Source organism: Cryptomeria japonica, chromosome 9 (assembly GCF_030272615.1).
Source record: "Cryptomeria japonica chromosome 9, Sugi_1.0, whole genome shotgun sequence".
NCBI classification, from domain to species: Eukaryota; Viridiplantae; Streptophyta; class Pinopsida; order Cupressales; family Cupressaceae; genus Cryptomeria; species Cryptomeria japonica.
Window position 1 is genome coordinate 606013103 of NC_081413.1, and position 18733 is coordinate 606031835.

The following is an 18733-nucleotide window of genomic DNA, read 5'->3' on the forward strand; positions in this document are numbered from 1 at the left end:
TACATTGTCGGTTGATGTCTCTATGTCAACCCCACCTATGCAAGTAAATCAGAATGAGGTTAATGCTCGACCTCCTACTTCTAATACGCCAAATTTGGTACATGTGCAAGCAGTGGTTGATACCATTAGTTCCACTCATCTTCTGTCAGCAGATGCAAACAGAGTCGGCCCTTCTTGAGCAGCAGGACGAGAATGAAATTGATCCACAAGACATGAAGGAGTAATATTTTGGGGTGATTTTCTCATTTTTGAAATGATCATATTATGTCTGCTTTCTTCGAAGATGTTTTTTGTTATCGGCTAGCCTTTTTTTATCTTGACATAGTCTCATGGTATTTATGGCCATTTTCTCTTGTATTTACTTCAATCCAGTTGGGGATTGATTGGCCAATTTTGGTATATGTTATGTAAATAGGTTGATAGACATCATTATAGTTTCTCTTTGTAAATCAACTTGAGCTATAACTGAAGGTTTTCTTAGCTGGTTCTTTCCTCCCAATATGCTCTTTGAACTAGTTTTTGTATACTTTTATTATATTAATATAATCAATGGTAACCCCACTTTTGCAAAAAAGAAAAAACATATTTTGTAAACTTGAGAGATTTATTGATAATATATTAGTTTACAATATATCAAGTTTACAAAAGATTTTATGTAAACTTTTAATATATTTTAAATTTAATAGATTTATTGAGATTGTAAACTTGTTAAATTAAAAAATAATAATAATTGCTTTTAATGATTAATGTATTATAAATATTTATTAATCTTAAAATTCAATTTGTGAATAACCACTTTTCAAATATATAATTTTCATCATTAAAAATTCATAATAGTAATCTATGTTATATTAATATATTATAAATTTAATAGAATTATTTTTAGTTGCTAATGAATTTATTGCTTCTAGATTTGATTATATGAGTATTTTTTACTCCTTATGATCTCTATGTCATCTCGATGATGGGTTACTTATTGCTATTTTATAAAAATAAAACAATTACCAATAATTTATTATTCATAGATATTTTTAAAACTTTAAAATTAAATAAATTAAATAATTAACTTAATAAAAAAATTAATCTAAAATTCAATTTATGAATAGTTTATTTTTAAATATATAGGTCTAGACTCTTGGAAAATGAGAATTCAAAATAAAATATATTGATGACCACTATTAGATACGGTTTACGAATGAGGATGGAGCTCTGCGTTTTTTCGGCGCTTTCGACCGTGATCGCTCCCTGAAGGTGGAAGTAGAATTGAGACACGCTAACGCTAACGGGAGTACCTCAGCATCTACGTGGAGGAGTTAAACTCCTCCACTTGGTTTGCACTTCCTACTTCGCCCACTTGCTCTACTTGCTCTGTGCTTTAATTACTCTTCTCTGTGAACATTTAATTCGGTTAACTCCACCCATCTACCCATCCCACGCGATCTTAACCCTGGTTTCCAATGGAGCCTGAGTCATACGGTGTTAACATCAATAACTCTAACCCCACACCATAGACAATACCAACCCTAAAAAAGTCTTTCGCTGAGATCGTCACCCAGCCTGCAAATGGAGTCTGCTCATCAACGCAATTCCTTAAGGCTCCTACAGACGAAGGACCCAGTAAGAATGGTAAGTCCCCCTGCAATACCTCGGACCCCTTCTGCATTTCGCCAAATATTGAAATGTTGAATGAAATTGCATCAGAAAAGCGTAAGTTATGTGACACCGCCATATTTTTTGCCTATGTTGATGCTCAAAAATGCCCATCTAGGAAATTCGTAGACGACTGGTTTCACAATCTATGGAATCTTAAATTAGGGCTTAAAATCACGTTCTATAGACAAATATAAAGAGGTATTTTTCTCATTTTCTTTAACTCGCATGAAGCCCAATTGGAAGCACTTAAACGCCAATACTGGACGGTTGGGAATACCTCCTTTCGAGCCCTAGCTTGGTCTCTAGAGGTGGTTAATGAGGAAGTCCTCGCACTTTCCTCTCCCAGGTGGGTCATCCTCAAAGATGTCCCCCCTTTCTGTGGCGTTTCCTTCCCCAATTAATGGAACCATTTGGCAAAATGATTCGGATCGATGAAACTGCTCGGTTGGTACCCAACCTTGACGCAAGAATGCTTGTCTCAATTAAGCCCGGAATCGACATCCCACCATCTTTAAACCTAGATATTAATGGAGACACATTCGTCTGCCTGGTTGAAATGCTTGGAGGATTGAATGCATGTTTTCTCTACAAGAAAGAAGGGCATATTCGTAAAAATTGCCCAATTATTAGTCGCAGGAAGTAAAAAAATAATTCAGTTGAAACTACCATAAACCCTAAAAATATTAATGATCTACAATCTCCTCCTTCCCACTCTGATAACGTGATGTCCGTAGATCCTGATCCCACTCCTAATAAAGTTAACCCTCCCAAGCCAAAGCACGCACCTCTGGCCCCCGAACCCCTCATCCATGTTTCCGACCCTTCTCAAAACCTTGTAGAATCGCCCTCCGATTGTTTTCAACTTGTTACCTCAAGGAAACGAAGATGTAAAATTACCCCTCTCAATGCTCTAAATCTTAGCCGCTCAACCACCAACCAATTGGCCTCTAATCATAAACCCCAGGACCCTGCTCATTCCCTTGTCACTTTTGTGGTTAGAAATATGGTTAAAAATCTAGAAAAACCCAATCGGGGTGATGATGATGCTAGCATTAGTAATAAGTCTGCAATGATCCTCAAATCCGGAACCCCCATTCATTCGGTCTCCTCTTCAATTGCAGGACTTGTTTCTGACACTAGCACCATCAACCCCTCGACTACATATACGCTCAAAGAAATAGAGGACAATCATATTATAGAAGTTATTTATGCCAATAAGGGTCTAGATGAACTTAGATCTAGCACAATGCTCCCTGGCTTTCTAGGCTCCCAGTTGTCTGGGTCTGACATAGGAGGAAATGTAGATATCAGAGCTGAACTTCCTGAAACCAGTGAAGATGATGAGGACCTTATGAAAGGGTACTCCTTAAATAAAAACAAAGGTAGGCCCATCAGCTCCAAAAACAAGAAGAAATCTGGAGACCAACAACAGTCTCCTCACCAGCCCCCCTTAAATCCTCCACTTTGATGAAGTACATATCATGGAACATTCGAGGCCTTGAGTCGCCTGACAGGAAATTTGTTATAAAAATATTTCTGGACTATCATAAAAACCTAGACTTTCTGATGTTACAAGAACTTAAATATGTTGGGTTCTCCCTCGACACTACACTTGACTTCATTTGGAGAGATGCAATCAAAGTCTGTACCAACCACCCGAGAGGAAAAGGAGGAGTTGGCCTCCTTATTTCCCCTAAATGGACAATGTACCTAAAGGATAAAGGAACATCCCCCTGTAATAGAGTAGCCTGGGTTACATTAGATGTTAAAGGATCTTACTTTGGCATTTGCTCCATATACGCATCTAACGATTATAAGGAAAGAATTTCCCTCTGCAATTGGCTAACATCCCTCACTAATATCCCCTAGGTCATGGCTGGGGATTTCAATATGACTGAATCCCAGAATGACAAGGCTGGGGGACTTCTGTTTGAATGGAAAAACTCAGAAAGTCCTCACTGGGACAGGTTTAAACAACATCTACAATTGTTTGACCCCTTGGAAGGCACCAAACCTGATACCCCTAACCTATGGCACACCTGGTGCAACTTTCAGCAAAACACTAATAGGATCTACTCCAGGCTAGATAGATTTTATGCTAATAAGGACTTTTTTTCCTTTTCCCCCAACCAATTTGGGAATACGGTTGCAGTCTTACCAACTACCCTGTCTGATCACTTCCCCATTTTAGCCATTATTAACATCAGGAACTCCATCACCCCTAGCCACCCTCGCTATAAGAAATTTTTACTTAACACCTCCTTGTTGCAAGATGAGGATGTCCTAAATGCCATCAAACTAATTAGACTCTTCAATTTGCAATCACATCTCCCCCAATCCCACATGATCAGATGGCAGAGGAACATTTCCTCCTGGCGGAATCTTCTCCAAACCATTGGCTAGAAAAAAGCCAAGGACTTTAGATTCATAGGAAAAACTCTTACTCTTCGGCTTCACTCCCTAGAACATGAGATCCAACTACAACCCTCTTCCCTTACCTTGGCCAAACGGGTCTCCGAGGCTAGAAATATGCTCAGAAAACACCAGCAGGTTAAAATCAGAGGTGCCTTCATCAGAGCCCGCAACCACTAGCTCCAGTTTGGTGATAAAGGCTCCAAATTATTCTTTAATCTGCTCAAGCAAAAATAGACTAGAGAAAAAATAGATAGAATAAGGGTAGATGATAAGGAACTCTTGGATATCAATGACATCAAAGAAGCCTTTGAAGTATTCTACAAGACTCTGTTTACCTCAGAGGATAATGAGGCCTCAATAGATGCTCGTTCCAAATGTAGGACCATTATTCCTAATAGAATCTCTGAGGACGAAGCTAACCTCCTCAAAGCTAAGCTAACCGTGCAAGAAATCAAGGATGCCATTAAGGCTCTCAAGGATAACAAGGCCCCAAGCCCTGATGGACTTCCAGCTGAATTCTACAAAACCAACATTGATTGGATCTCCAATGACCTCTATGACATCTACAATGAAGCCCTTGACACTAGCACACTAGGGGAGTTCATAAATAGGGGTATTATTAAGCTTATTCCAAAAGAAGGGGACAAAGCCCTAATTAAAAATTGGAGGCCAATCACCCTCCTCAACATCTCCTACAAAATCCTAGCCAAAGCCTTAGCCTCACGCCTTGAGAAGATCCTCCCCAAATTCATCTGTTCCACCCAAACAGGTTTCATTAAAGGCAGATACATCTTGGAAAATCTTGTAACGAGTTGGGAATCCATGGAATGGGCCAGAACCTCAAATCAAGACGCCGCCATGTTCCTTGTCGACTTTGTGAAAGCGTATGACAGGTTGGAATGGGACTTCATCCTCATGATACTCTCAACCTTTGGCTTCCCTAGTGAGTTCTGTGATTATGTTCGAATCCTCCTCAAGGACGCATCTATCCTGATCGAAGTCAATGGGACCCTCTCCCAACCTATTCCCCTGTCTAGATCAATTAGATAGGGCTGCCCCCTTGCCCCTACTCTATTTGTCATTGCTTCAGATGCCCTGTACTATCTCCTAAGAGATGACACCCTATCCCCCCTTGTCCAAGGCATTACTATGCCAGACGACTCTGAATTGATCAACATCCAATTTGTTGATGATACCTCACTCTTTCTAAAGCTCTCAAGACACAATATTGATTCCCTTAATCAAAAGCTTGACATTTTCGGTAGAGCATCCGGAGCCCGAATATCTAGCACCAAATCCATTCTACTTGGATGGAAAGATAATCCTCCGGAATGGCTTCACCAATTTGAATATGCTTGGGGTGGACCAAATAAATTAGTATGTTATCTTGGTATCCCCTTTTCTATATCTCCCTCTCTTAAAGACATGTGGGGGTGGGTCAAGGGGAAAATAGACAGTAAACTCAACAAATGGGACAATAGGGTCCTCTCCCTTGCTGGCAGGATTCAAGTCTGCCAAAAAATCCTATCTTCCTATAGCATATACTACTCCTCGGTGTGGATGTTTAGCAACTACCAAGTCTTTGAAATCCAAAGGGCTATCAGACGATTCCTATGGTCTGATGGGAAGGGTAAAAGGAAAGCTCACACGGTCAAGTGGACCTGGTGCCACTTGGATAAAAAGCTTGGTGGGTTGGGCCTCAAGGATCTTAGGTTGCAAGGTATTTCCCTTGCAGCCAAATGGATACTTCACTCACTAGAAGGACAAGAACCCTGGAAAATCCTCATCAAGAACAACATACAAAATGGTGTTCCCAAAACTGCCAAAACTTGGAAAGCCCTCTCGTTCAGTGATTCAATTGCAGGTGGTTTCCCTGTGTCTGTCCAAGGCACCTGGGTGTTTAAATCCATCTAGAAAGCCTGGGAGCATGTGCGTGGTCTCATTAACAACTCGAGCATCAACTGTGACAATACCCTCCACAGTGAAAGGTCAGTATGGTGGAACCTTCATTATAACTCCAAACCCCTTGCTTTAACCCAAGGTTGTTCTGCTAAGCACTGGCATAATAAAGGAATAAAGTACATTATGGATATTCTAGAACATGATAACCTTATCAGCTGGGAGGCTCTTAGCACTAAATATGATCTCCCTGTATCACATAAGAAGACATACAACATGATTAAAAATGCATGCATTCCCTTTAATCTCCCTAAAAACACTCAAGTAGACGCCCATAGGTACCTTACGTTCCTATGGAAGGATGACTCCACCCTCCCTAAGATCAAAGCCAAAACCATCTATACCCTGCTCAATAGTGATACCTCGGTGATTGAACATATCAACACTCTGTGGTATGTTAGCCATACCCCTCACACCTGGCAGAAAACCTTTGAGAATCTTTGGCGGTCCCCCATCCCCCCTAAGATCAAATGCTTTAGATGGCAACTTATACTTGACATATTACCTATTAGGAATAAATCGGCTGCATGTGACTGGTGTTTTGTCTGCAGAAAACCTGAGACCGCGCGCCACATCTTCTTTGACTGCCCCTTTGCTAGAGAAATTTGGCTTCTGTTTGGAATTTCTAGTACAAAACATGTTTACACACTTGATATAGTTACTGGGTTTATTCAAGGACTGGGGAAGGATACTAATTTAGTTTGGCAAATTCTATCTTCTTACATTCTCTAGTTTATTTGGAAACTTAGGAATGAGGAGAAGTTCCAAGGTTTTACAAGGGAACGTACTGAGTTTTTTAAAAAACTCACACATTACAAAATTGTTGTGCAGGTCTATTTTTTGATGAACCTCGAGAGAAACAAGCTCCTCCGATTCTTGAAGGATGGCAGAGCGACCATGTTTGTTTATGAGATGCAAGATGGGTACGAATGGTCCAGGATTGCACATAATCAGACCTCCTTTGATAAGGCAGTAAAGAAGCTGATAAAGGATCTATAGGACAACCTCCTCCCTTCAACAGGATAGAGATGTGCTCCCAGATCCTTGCAAGAAAGGTGGTTTGGATGGAAGGAGAACAAGGCTGGACCACATGGCTGGAGGACCAGGATGAAGGTCTCTAATAATGCTTTACTCTGTTGTGTCCCTTTCATATGGTTAAGAGATAATTGTATATAGCTCTCTCTGGTTGTTCAGTTTGGCGGTTGAGGCCCTGCCCCCCGCTCTCTAGTTTTGTATAAACTCTCCGTCTATTTTTTTGGACTCTCAATCTCTAATACTATATATATATATATATATATATATATATATATTAACATTAAAATTTTATAATGTTGATTTAAACTTTATTAATATATCTTAAACCTATAAATTGAATTTTAAAACTTTAAAATAAAATAATATAATAACTATTATTAAGAATAATAATTATTAAATCTTAAAAAGAGAAAACTAAAAATAATATTTTAATGTTGAAGTCACTAAAATAAAACATTATGGTAGTTGTTTTTAAACTAATATTGTTAATTTATTATGATTATAGTATAATATTGTTGTATAAATTTTTTTATATAATTTTCTATATTATTGATAATATTATTTTATTATCAATTTTTTATATTATGAAATTTAATAAGGATAATTAAAATGATATAAATTTAAAGATACTTAATAATGTATCTAAAAATATCAATTTAGATATAGATCAGGTAATAAGATGCATATTATTTTAACCAATTAGATTGGAGAAAAATAATTTTGTGAATTTAGAAACTTAAAAATAATGTAATTTTTTAAAAGATTGTATTTTTATTTTAAAAAATTAAATATTATTTGAGAAAGCTATATAATGTAAAATATTAAAAGCTAATAGTTTGATAAAATATTTATTCAAATTATTTTGTAATTTTTTGACATCAAAGAAAGTTGAAAGAAAGATCATGCCCAAATAAAAACAAAAGCTATATACCTTAATTTATAATCAATTTATACCAGAAAAAAATACTTTTATAATTTTTTATTCTGAATTTTATTATTTATTTTATTAGAAGAACAAATATAAATATTACTTATCTAAAATCTATAAAATTAATTTTTTAATCAATCAAAAATTAAAAAAACAATAATATTAATTTTTTATTAAAATAAATATAAAATAAAACATTATTTATGAAAAATTTACAAAAAAATCTATTTATTAATTTATTTTTAAACCTCTTGTAAATTTAAACTCATATCACAGTTATACGAGTTGTACAAATAACGAGGGATGAAACTGAATGTAGCTAGGGATGAAACCAATAGATGAAACTAATTGTTGTGATTATATGTAGTTGTTTCAAATAGTTATACCGGTTGCACAAATAACGAGGGATGAAACAGTTATACAATTGCACAAATAACGAGGGATGAACCTGAATGTAGCGAGGGATGAAACCAATAGATGAAACTAATTGTTGTGATTATATGTAGTTGTTTCAAACAATTATACACTTGCACAAATAACGAGGGATGAACCTGAATGTAGCGAGGGATGAAACCAATAGATGAAACTAATTGTTGTGATTATATGTAGTTGTTTCAAACAATTATACACTTGCACAAATAACGAGGGATGAAACTGAATGTAGCTAATAGATGAACCTAATTGTTGTGATTATATGCAGTTGTTTCCAAGGATGAAACTGAATGAAATCAATAGATGAAACTAATTATTTATATAATATTAAATTAATTATTTATATCATATTAAATTAATTATTTATATTATATTAAATAAAAGATTTCAAAATTAGTAAAATTATGACCATTGAATTATTTGCATGTGTTGTATTATTTATTATCACTATTAAGAAAAAATACAAATTCTTGAAATAATGTTAAAGTAATATATTAAAACTTGAGTGAATAATGCCAATTTCTTTTCTTATCTATCTATTTAACTATTTATATATTGATGAATCTATACAATAATTTAGATTAATATAAAACCATCCTATTTATTTAGAAAATAAATATATTTTTACATGTAGTTTTCATAATTTTAATTTAATTTTTTTAATTTTAATTTAATCTAAACAATAATTTAGATTAATATAAAATCAGTTATGTATTTAGAAAATTAATATATTTAAACATGTAGTTTTCATAATTTTAATTTTAATATTAGATTGATATGTATAAACATTAAGATTCTTTTTTTATTATATTTATTTATTATATTATCAATATATTATAATTATATTATAACATTATCGTATAAATTTTTATATATTTATTATTATTATGTTGTTATTATTTACTATTATAAATATTAGTATTATATTATTAATTTATTGCATGAGAATAACTAAAAATATATTATTTATTTATGTTTTTTATATTATATGTATGTTTATTTATTTATATAAAGCTTTAAAAGATTTAGATGCATGTGTAAAATAGATTTGCTAAAAATAAATATTTAGACATATTAAATTTTTGGAAATCATGCATGTTAATTTTATAAAAAATTAAAAGATATATTAAAAAAAAAAAACATGAACCAGTTAACCCTATATTTTCTCAAACCTAACCTTACAGCTGTATACTTGAAAAAAAGGAAAGAAACACGCATCACGAGGGAAAAGAATTTAATAGCCGGGTCAAGAAGGATTATAATGATTACACATGTCAAAGAAATATTCCTTTGACAAATTCTATTAATATTTTGTTTAAAAAATATTTAAATACTCATTCCAATAAAAAATTCCTTTGACTTGTTATTCCTTGCCAAAAGAATATTCGAAAATTTTAGAGCGAAAATCATAGAGATCACATTACGCCATAATTAGATCTTAACAAACGGCTAAAGATAGTTTTGAAACTTTCCATGCAACGGATCCCAAAAATTAAAAAATTATAAATATTCCATTTGTCGCCGAAAATCGCCCACGATTTCCCGCATGCAAGGTTTTTTAAGAATAATTTTTAATTAAAAAAGGAATAAAGAAATAACAATATCTTTAATTAAACGAACTTATCCTTTATTAAGATAACACGTTTTGAAGTTGGTCAATTACAAAGGCGAAGAATCCAACAGCATGCGACAATTTCCGAAGACATTGGATTCAACACTGGCCGTTGGATTCAGCTGGCCAAATTATTTTAGTCCTTTTCGACCGCTCAAACTCAAGTAAACTAACCGTGGCTAATAGGAGGTGAGGCGTACCCTAGGACCGCGTCTTTTGATTCTATATAAAGCCCTAGTTGTTTCCATAATTACCCTTCGTGCATCATTTCTGTTCTTTAGATATTGTGCTGCGTAAAGTTTTCAGTTCGAGTTTTCTGGAAGAACATCTGCAACGGAACAGGTACGGAGGTTCAATAATTTTTCAGTTTTTAAGAATCTTTTCTTTGTGTTTTTCCTGCGTATTGATAGGTTTCTTTCTGATCTTTTTCTGGATCGCGGTTTTGTTTATTAATTTGAGATGTATATTGAATGTATTAGATGCTTAAGTGAATTTGCTGGATGATTTCGTTGTTCTTTTTCGGTTCTTTTCGGTTTTAACAGGATCCGGATTCGAGTTTGTTTTGTGTTTTATTTGCATGCGAGTAATGATATCAAGTTTTAGATTAGGGCTTTCTAATCATTCTTTAACCCTGGCAGAAGTTCTTGGTATTTACTGTAATTTGAAATTAAAATGGAAATTGATAGGAACTTTTTGGAATGATGGCTCGGGCTTTTTGTTTTGAATGAATTGTACGCAGTTATTGCAAAACCTCGTTCAATTTATTCGTCAATAAATTGTACGCAGTTGCTCCGGAAAATGCTGTTAACAAAAATTTATTGGGGAATTTAAGAGGTTTAAATTGTTGTCTTTCAGGAACGCTAGGTTGTGGATCTATTTTATTTTAACACTTTTTTGAAATGTTTTGCTTCTGATCTTTGAGTTTGTTTTGGTTTGGAATGTAATTGTTGCAAATTAAGCTAGGGTTTGGCTTCATGACATGTATCGATTTTCTATTATCGTGGACTTATTTTGCTTTTAAATTGTTTGAGGATGTCATTTAGTATATTCCTATCTTCAAATCGAGTTCTAAGGAATTTGTTATAAGTTTCTCACTGTTATTAATTGTCATATTTAGCAAGATTTGCATCATGGATGATGTTTTTCTGATTTATAAAGCTTGGGATGGAATTGTTGAAAAATGCTGTACTCTGTTACGTTTTCAAAATGTCTAAATCTGTTGTTGTAATTAATTGTCGCGGATTTGTTTTGTTTTAGTTGTAGTTGAATACCTATTACTTTACTATGTCAGTGGTTTGCCATTAAATTGTTAAAACAAAAAAAAATTCTGTGATTTGTTCTTTTTGTTGAAAGAATTCCTGCATCTGCAGCCTAATCAATAAAAATGTACTTAATTGTCAAATTTTAGAAATCTGCATTATTTTAATTGCTTTTAATTATCAGCCTGGGGCATGAAATTGCACATGTTGGTATTAGAGCAGTTTGAACTCGATTTTTTATGAAATTTCTCCTAGCTTAATATCAGTTTACAACCAATTTATCTTTAGCTTTGAGCTTTTCTTGAAATGACGAAACAGTTTTGGTGTGAGGGCTTGTTTTGTTGGTTTTGAGAAGAAATAAATGGATCGTAGTTCATGCTCTTAGTGTTTAAATTTTGATCTATGTACGTGTTTTTCTGATATGCTTGTGCTCATCTCTGCAGCCGCAGGAGTCAAAATGTTGTATGTCTCTTCAGTAACCCCCAAGAAAGCAAAGCCTCCTGTCTTTGCTATTTGCTCTTCTTCTGAATTCAGGGAAGAATTTCGTTTTTATTCTTTCCTCTAGTCTTCAGAGAATTTGTGCCCTAGACCAGAGGACCCAGACTTGGGTTTCGAGGGCGAGGAGGTTTTCTCATCTTTTCGACAAAAGAAATGCCGACAGTAGAATATTATGGTGGTGACAAGGATATGGAGCCCTTTGTGGAAATGGATCCTACTAGAAGGTATGGCCGTTATGATGAGGTTCTAGGCCGTGGTGCCATGAAGACAGTATACCGAGCTTTTGATGAGGAAGATGGTATTGAGGTTGCCTGGAACAAGGTGTCTCTGAAGTGCCTTGATGATGATGCAGTAGATAGAATCTTTGCAGAAGTCCGGCTTCTGAAATCCCTGAGCAATAAAAATATAATAACTTTTTATAATGCATGGCTGGATGAGAGGTTTGGACATGTGAATTTCATTACTGAGGTTTGCACTTCTGGGACCCTGAGACAGTACCGACAGAAGCACAGACATGTTTCCATGAAAGCTGTGAAGAACTGGGCACGGCAAATTCTAAAGGGTTTGCTTTATTTACATAGTCAGGAACCTTGCATCATTCACAGGGATTTGAATTGCAGTAATATATTTGTGAATGGCAATAGCGGCACTGTGAAGATTGGGGACCTGGGTCTTGCGGGCACCCTTGGAAGTGATCGAGCTGCTCATACTGTGATTGGTACACCTGAATTCATGGCTCCAGAGTTGTATGAAGAGGATTACAATGAGCTGGTGGATATCTATTCCTTCGGCATGTGCATGTTGGAGATGATTACCTTTGAAATTCCATACAATGAGTGCCATAATGTTGCTCAAATTTATAAAAAGGTGACTTCTGGTATAAGGCCTGCTGCACTGGAAAAGGTTACTGATCCAGAAGTGAAACGTTTCATTAACAAATGCTTGGCGGCAGTATCAGTGAGGCCTTCTGCTGCAGAGCTTCTGAAGGATCCATTTATTAGAGAAGTGCAGGAAAGCTTAAGCACATGGGTGCTCCACCGTTAATATGGATTGTCAGCAGTTGCAGGACCAGTTGCTGGGATTGTGGTAGTAAGGTCAAAATATGTTTTGGGAGATGGTGTATTGATTTTAGCATCTGATTGTTTTTCTAATACTTGTACTCAGGGGGTTGTGTAGAGGACACCTATTGAAGATAATGATGACAAATGAGCAATAGCTAGATCTTTACCTTTCAGTAATAGGTACATAGTTTGTAACAGTTTATGCCATTTATGCAGTCTCCGGAAGGTGACTGGAATATTCTGCGAATTATTCTTTTATCTGTAATTGCACAATAAAGAAGTTTGAGTTGCACGTTTGTGTGCGTGTCAAAACTTCTACCCCACAGCTTGTGGAAATGTTCCACATTTTTTGTTTGTTTGTTGAAATTTGGTGTTTGCATGGTCATATCACATTTAGATCATTTTTTCTCTGTAGTCGTGGCACATTGCTTTCTACTGTTCTCTTTTATATTGCTTTCTCAGCAGAATATTGTTCTCTTTATATTGCGTTTCGGCATGCTCTCTACAGGCTCTTCTGTTTTTTATATCCCTCCTCATATTAAATGCTTTTCTGTCCTGTCTGTGTTTAAATTATGCTCTGTTCAAAGAAGTGATCATTACAGCTTCATTTTTTAATTCTTAGTTCTAGGGATGTGATTTTGGAGAAGAGGACTCATGTGATGTAAAATATATTGATTAGGTGTTTTAAATTATTTAGTTGTCTTATTTATTTAATATTTTTATTTCTATATAATATATTGATTAGGTGTTCTAAATTATTTAGTTGTCTTATTTATTTAATATTTTTATATCTATATATGGTTTTTGTTTATATATATTTTATTCTCTTTTATGTTTTATCTTATTTTGGCGATGGTTTTCAAAATTTGTTAATTTCATAGACATTCTCTCAACGAGTGGTAGTAGCTGTTTAGTAACTTAAGTCCCCGTGCACTTATTATCTTTGATTGGTCTTCTTTTCGTTCCTTTTTTTTAAATATCTTCAAATTCAATTAGTCATTCATGTGTGTGCTTCTTAAGATTTTTTAAGAAGTGACACTCATCTCAAAGCAAATGGAACCTTTTAAAGAAGAGTGATGCATTTGTCAAGTGATGTCAAAGGACAAAGGAAAAGTGATGTATTTATTTGTCTACCTTATTCTTGTTATTGATGTCAAAGAAATATCTCAGGACGTCATGTTGATGAGTGATGAGTGTGTGTTTCTTAAGATATATTTTTTTTTTGAAGTGACACTCATTTCAAAGCAAATGAATGAATCTTTTCAAGAAAAACTATGCACTTGTTAGTTTACCTTACTCTTGTCATTGATGTCAAAGGAAAAGTGATGCATTTTCTAGTCTACTTTACTCTTGTCTTTGATGTCTAAGGAAATATCCAAGGACATCATCTTGTTATGTAGAAGTTTTATGCTCAGTAACATCAAATAAAAATAGGAAATTGAGTTAATTTATTTTATTTTGAGCTGACCCCTCTATCATGGTGACCAATTTAGAATTTTTAAGTGCCTTTAAATCACATTTAATGAATGGGCCAACCTTTGATATTAGTGTGCTCCTACTTACAATTAAAATTCAAATAAATAAAAAACTTTATTCTTGCCTTCGTCAACCTGGAAAAAAAAAACTATCATCATTAAATAGCCACAAGCAAGGTCAATATGAAAAAGAGACGATAGCTCATTTGAGGGAAGCAAAGAAGAAAGTTCAAAAAGTAATGAAGAAGAAATACTCTTCATGGCAATTTAAGTAAAGGATGATAAAGATGAAGAGAGAAGAAATGGAGGTGTGCAATGAAGATAAGAACTCCATCATGCTTACAAAGAAAATGAGAAGCTTACAAAAAGAATTTTGAAATAGAAGGTACAAATTCAAGGAGTTAGTGAAGCTCAAAAAATCTAAAACTAAATATTGAATTGTTGGGTAAAATGATTGTAGATTTGAGTGTTTAATTAGAAGAGGCAAAACAAATTGAGGAGTTTTTAAGAGTTAGCTTGAGATGAAAAATGGAGCTTGAAAATGACTCCTTAACAAAGGAATTGGAGAATTTTGCTGAACAAGTGATTGAAATTGTTTCTATTTGCCTAGTGTTCTTGGCTACATCTCATATGCAGTATCATAGCCTTTACTGGTGCAATGGCAATGAACATATTTCTGCCAGAAGCTCATATGGAGATTTGAAGTGAGGGTTGCAATTATGTCAATTTTTCATGTTATTTGCACGTTTCATCAATTTGAGGAGTGAAGATTGCAAATTATTGGTGAATTCTATATCTATGGTAAATTTGAGGAATATTTGCAAGTTAACATAAATTTTACATAAATTTGTGTAAATTTCAAAGAAATATCCACATATTTTCATTGATTTGTTCATATTTGTCTAAATCAACTTCATCTTTGTAAATAACTGTGCAAAATTTGCAAATTTGCAGATATTTGGAAGTTTTATTTGCAGATTTACACAGAATCAGTTTGAAGCATTGCAATATTTGTGAAGGAGTTTGAAGATTTTGCAATATTTGAAAAAATTTACTCTCTATGTTGGCATGGCGTTAAAATGCGCACAAATCAACCTCTTTTTGATGAAATTTGGCATCAACAACCAAATCCGACTGTTGGCTATATCGGTTCACTTCATATTGGCTACTATTTGGCTATGTCGATCCACTTCTAGCATTTGAAACTTGCAATTTATTAGAGTAGTTGACTTGCGTAAATTAGAGTAGTTGACTTGCACTTTGGCACAAATTCTCGCCATAATCGAATGCATATAATTTGTAGATTCATTGTAGAAAACCTCCTTTTTGGTGCGCCCCTCATTCACTTTATTGTGAATCGAATTTTGGCGTTCAAATTTTAATAGTTTGGCGTTGCTCATTGGTGGCATAAATAGGTACTCATACACTTGTCAAGCTGTTAGTCAGTCTTTTTTTGGCGTTACAATTTCACTTGAAATCAGCTGACAGAAATCTACATTTTGGCAACAAGGCATCTACCTGTATTCTTACTTTTCATCTACGACTGGTTTGAAGCTTGAATCGACTCCCTTTGGCTCCCTCAGCGTTTCATTCAGTGGTTTATTTTTATGGCCTTGCAAACCATCATTTTGACTTGCATTGGGACACTACCATTTCAACCTACCTTTTCACCATCTGAGGTGAATGCTTGCAAATTTGTGGCTGCCAACTTATATTTGACAACCTATATTTTGGACCTATCTCAGAGGGAGGTTTGAATTGGTCTTTGTGTGAGAATTTTCAATAGTTAGCTTCTCAACCTTTTGGCCAGTAATCCAAGTTTGAATGTTAAAATCAACCTTTCTATTTGGACACGCACTAGTTTTGGCGTATCCTTTGACTTCAAATTTATCCTTGCACTAGTTCAGACTTGTTTTTTGGTGCTTCATTTTTGTGGAGATGAAAAGTGTTAAGAATTCTTAAAATAGTGAAGTTGGAGCACTGTTTGCTATTAAATTGGTTAATTGATGATCTCAACACAACATTATTTCTCATTTATCCTCTCATTCCCCTCTCAAGTTTGCAAAAATATTTTATTGTAAAAGGAATTTAAGTTTTTTTGTAATGCACATTTTAGGCTTATAGGAAAATATTAAATTTGACATGACTTTAAAATGATAGCTAAAAATTGAGTTTCTTTTTTAAAAGTGGTCAAATTTTCATGTCTAATTTATTAGAGATAATTTATATATAACCATGAATTGAGGAAAAGTTTCACTTTTGAGATGGTTCATCATGTCAAATTCACAGTTTCATTCTTTTGTTATCAAGTTTAATTTAGAAAACTATTTGTCTTGGAAATCAGGGATATTTAATCACTATCGTATAATTTAGAGAACTATTTGTCTTGGAAATCAGGGATATTTAATCATTGTCGTCAATTAGGTTTACTATCCTATCTCCTTAGACTCCTTCCTAAGCCACATGGTGAATATCAAAAAAATAAGTGATTTAAGAAAAATGACAAGGTTTATGGACTAATAGGACTCACAACTTATGAGGGACATTTTCATCACATGGAGCACACTAAGTGTCCTTTCATTGTTTGTCCATCATCCAACTATTGTTTGGAGATCTTGAATCTTCATCTAATCACGATGTTCCCTTCACTGAGAAACCTACTACCCTGGCTTGTGTGCACACATCCTCAAAGTGATTAGTTGTCATATAATACTCCTCCACATACTATTGTTTCCATAGTTTAGGGTACTTCATCTCCTCCAATTGAGGGCACTTCATTTATTCTTGGTACTTTTGAGTTTAGTGACACTTCTTTGATAACTTCTAGTGGTTTTGTGTAGTAGGATTTTAATCGGCTTTTCAAGATAGTTTATTGGGACACTATTCTACTAGACATTGCATCTTTGTTTATAGAGTCTCACATTGCATACTTGAAAGAAATCATTGAGGACATTACTTTCCAATCCTCTTTCCTGACAACTCCCATGGAGTTGCATCATTTTCTTTTGATGTTATGGATGCATCTTTAGACCTTCTTGTTTCTTCTTTTCCTACATTTACTTCTATCGTGGCAATACTAGATTCTCATTGGTCTAGCTATCACCATACATCCATGGTCATTATACCTTTAATCTTTTATGGTATCCAAATCATATCATCTACTATTGTCACACTTTGACATTGGCTTAGAGACATTGAGTAGCATTTGGAGGGGTCAATCACCATACATCCATGGTTGTTATACCTTTAATCTTTTATGGTATCCAAATCATATAATCTACTATTGTCACACTTTGGCATTGGCTTAGAGACATTTGAGTAGCATTTGGAGGGGTCATCATTATCTTTGGGCTATGATTTGCATTAGTTGTCATGAGATTCTATATTGTTGTCCTCATTATTATGGTCTAGAACACTTGACTTGACTACGGTACCTTTCGACATTAATATGGAGACACTTGAGCAAAGTTCAAAGGCTTCTTTCATCTTGAGTTTTCTTTTTTCATATTCCTTTCAGGAGTGGGAAGATAACTTGCATACTTGTGTGGTTCTATTTCTTCCTAAGGAGAGGAATATTATTTGTCGGGATTAAAACATCTTCAACATTCAATATCAAGCATCTACCATCATAGTAGGAGAGTTTACATTGAGGGGAAGTTGCGTGGTCGCACACCTCCTTTCATTTGAAAAGGATTTTTTTTCCTCAAATGGGATTTTGTACTTCTCATCTTTTACCCTCATTTAGGGGGAAGTTTTCCCACATGGTTTTCTCCTCTTCTTTATGATTGCATTGTACTTGGGTACCTTGTTAGGCTTTGATGTTGGGACCCAGTTATCTCCTCACCTAAGCTAGGCTTAAGGGGGGTGTTGGCGTGTTAATCCTACTTAGGTGGCTTCTTAGGTGTCTTGCCTAAGTGGCATGGTAGGTAGGGTGGTAGGTAGAATATCCCTCCTATGTACCCCTCTCTACACATTTTACTCATCTCACTTGATGAATCAATCTTAATTTTGCTTTGTATTTATCTCTATCCATTGTTTCTATTTGCCTAGTATTCCCAACTATATCTCACAAGTAGAATCCGATAAAAATACCTACACTACTAAAAGTGCTCAAAAATAGCTTTTTGATGATATTTCATTTACTAAATTTCTCTATTGTATGCCTGGTATGTCAAGAAAAAATTTATCTCCTTTTGAGCAAAATCAAGGCCTAGGGCGGAAGTCAGAATATGACATTCATGTTAGGGTGATATTAGCAAATGGAATATTTTGAGATTGCCATAATATTTCCTCCCTTGTCATAAAACCACCAATGGATAAAAATAATCACCAAATAAACAATAAAGTATGGAAAGAATGATGAAATATTGCCATCACTAGAAAAACTACCTAGAGATAATTTAGCG

The 18733-nt window shown here is 34.6% G+C and overlaps 1 protein-coding gene across 1 annotated transcript; it reads left to right on the forward strand.

Moving 5' to 3' along the window:
- The first annotated feature begins 10238 nt into the window (after positions 1-10238).
- On the forward strand, positions 10239-13262 carry LOC131041570 (probable serine/threonine-protein kinase WNK11). Its single transcript, XM_057974733.2, has 2 exons — positions 10239-10376; positions 11737-13262. Exon 2 carries the CDS (start codon positions 11945-11947, stop codon positions 12833-12835), a length of 891 nt encoding a protein of 296 aa, XP_057830716.2. The 5' UTR covers positions 10239-10376; positions 11737-11944; the 3' UTR covers positions 12836-13262.
- Positions 13263-18733: the final 5471 nt, after the last annotated feature.